General features: G+C 30.2%; 1 protein-coding gene across 1 annotated transcript in view; it reads right to left on the bottom strand.

Annotated features, from left to right (window-relative positions):
* Positions 1–17: 17 nt before the first annotated feature.
* LOC109589064 (leucine-rich repeat-containing protein 40-like) overlaps positions 18–1,217 on the bottom strand; it is a gene marked incomplete at its 3' end in the record, with an annotated part of 2,724 nt that continues 1,524 nt past the window's right edge. The window contains exons 4-5 of the mRNA XM_020005185.1: positions 418–521; positions 18–86 (exon numbers count right to left, since the gene is read on the bottom strand). Coding sequence (XP_019860744.1) covers positions 18–86; positions 418–521 — 173 coding nt within the window. The remainder of the gene's footprint in view (positions 87–417; positions 522–1,217) is intronic.

The raw sequence follows: 1,217 nt of genomic DNA on the forward strand, positions 1-1,217 counted from the left end.
CTCTCTCCTTCTCTCACCTTGAAAAATCATTATTAGTTAAATCCAGTCTCTCTAACTTGTTTAACTGGACAATCGAGTCTGGTAGCCTAGAGCAACAAAACATTAATAAAAACAATGGCCAATAACACAATAACCATAGATAATGTCATTTACTCTACCATCTATGGATTAACACTGCATTAACAATCATTCATAAATGTACATGTACATGTAATTATAAATTACTCTTATTATTATTATTATTGTTATTATTATTATTATTATTATTATTATTATTATTATTATTATTATTATTATTATTATTATTGTTATTATTATTATTATTATTATTATTATTATTATTATTATTAGTATTATTATTATTAGTTCTTAATCATTGTTACTGTACATTTGTTATATTATGTATTCTATTCTCACATTGTTAGTTTGTTCTCTCTCAGAGTTAATATAGTGAGAGAAGACAAGTGAGTGAGTCTATCATCTTGTAATGTCTGAATCTTATTAAATGATAATAATAGAGACTGAGGGAGAGAGAGGGGGAGGAGGAAAGGGAGACAGAGAAGAGATAATAAAACAAAGAAAGAACATGAAAAATTATCAATTGTACACGTACATGAATTTATCAATCAAAATTACATGATACTGCAATAACTCAAATCAATTGTTGAGTATTACGAATATGTTTAACATTTTTAGGATACAGTAACTAAATTTCTAACAAACTACATGTACAATGTATTAGGTAATGCCCACAAAACAAGAACGAGAGCACTAAAGTGCGTACCCTCGACACAATCTGTATGTAACAGTTTCAATAAATTAAGAGAAAATAATTGGTGAAAGTTTTGAGACAGAGAAGAAGCTTCAGCATGTACTAGATTTATTAAAACTTAGTGAATGTTTTGAGACAGACAGAGAATTTTTTGTTTTTTTAGACAAAGAGCTCCAGCATATTTGCTGCACTGCTGCTAGCTAGCTAGCTGCAGCAATGTAAAGGTGTGGCTGCAATGAAGGTGTGGCCATAGATAGTAGAGTTAAAGGGATTGGAAACAGCTCACGTGATCCCATAGCAATGAATGGAGAATGTGCGTTGCAATCCGTGTCCAAAGAATTCAATTAATTTTTATTACCTTGAGGATCAACCAGAGGAGTTTATCTAGGTTTATTTGCAAGATAGTTTGTAACTGAGGTAGCTCTTGTCGTTATACTGATATGAC

Source organism: Amphimedon queenslandica, unplaced genomic scaffold (assembly GCF_000090795.2).
Source record: "Amphimedon queenslandica unplaced genomic scaffold, v1.1 AMPQUscaffold_11664, whole genome shotgun sequence".
NCBI lineage: Eukaryota > Metazoa > Porifera > Demospongiae > Haplosclerida > Niphatidae > Amphimedon > Amphimedon queenslandica.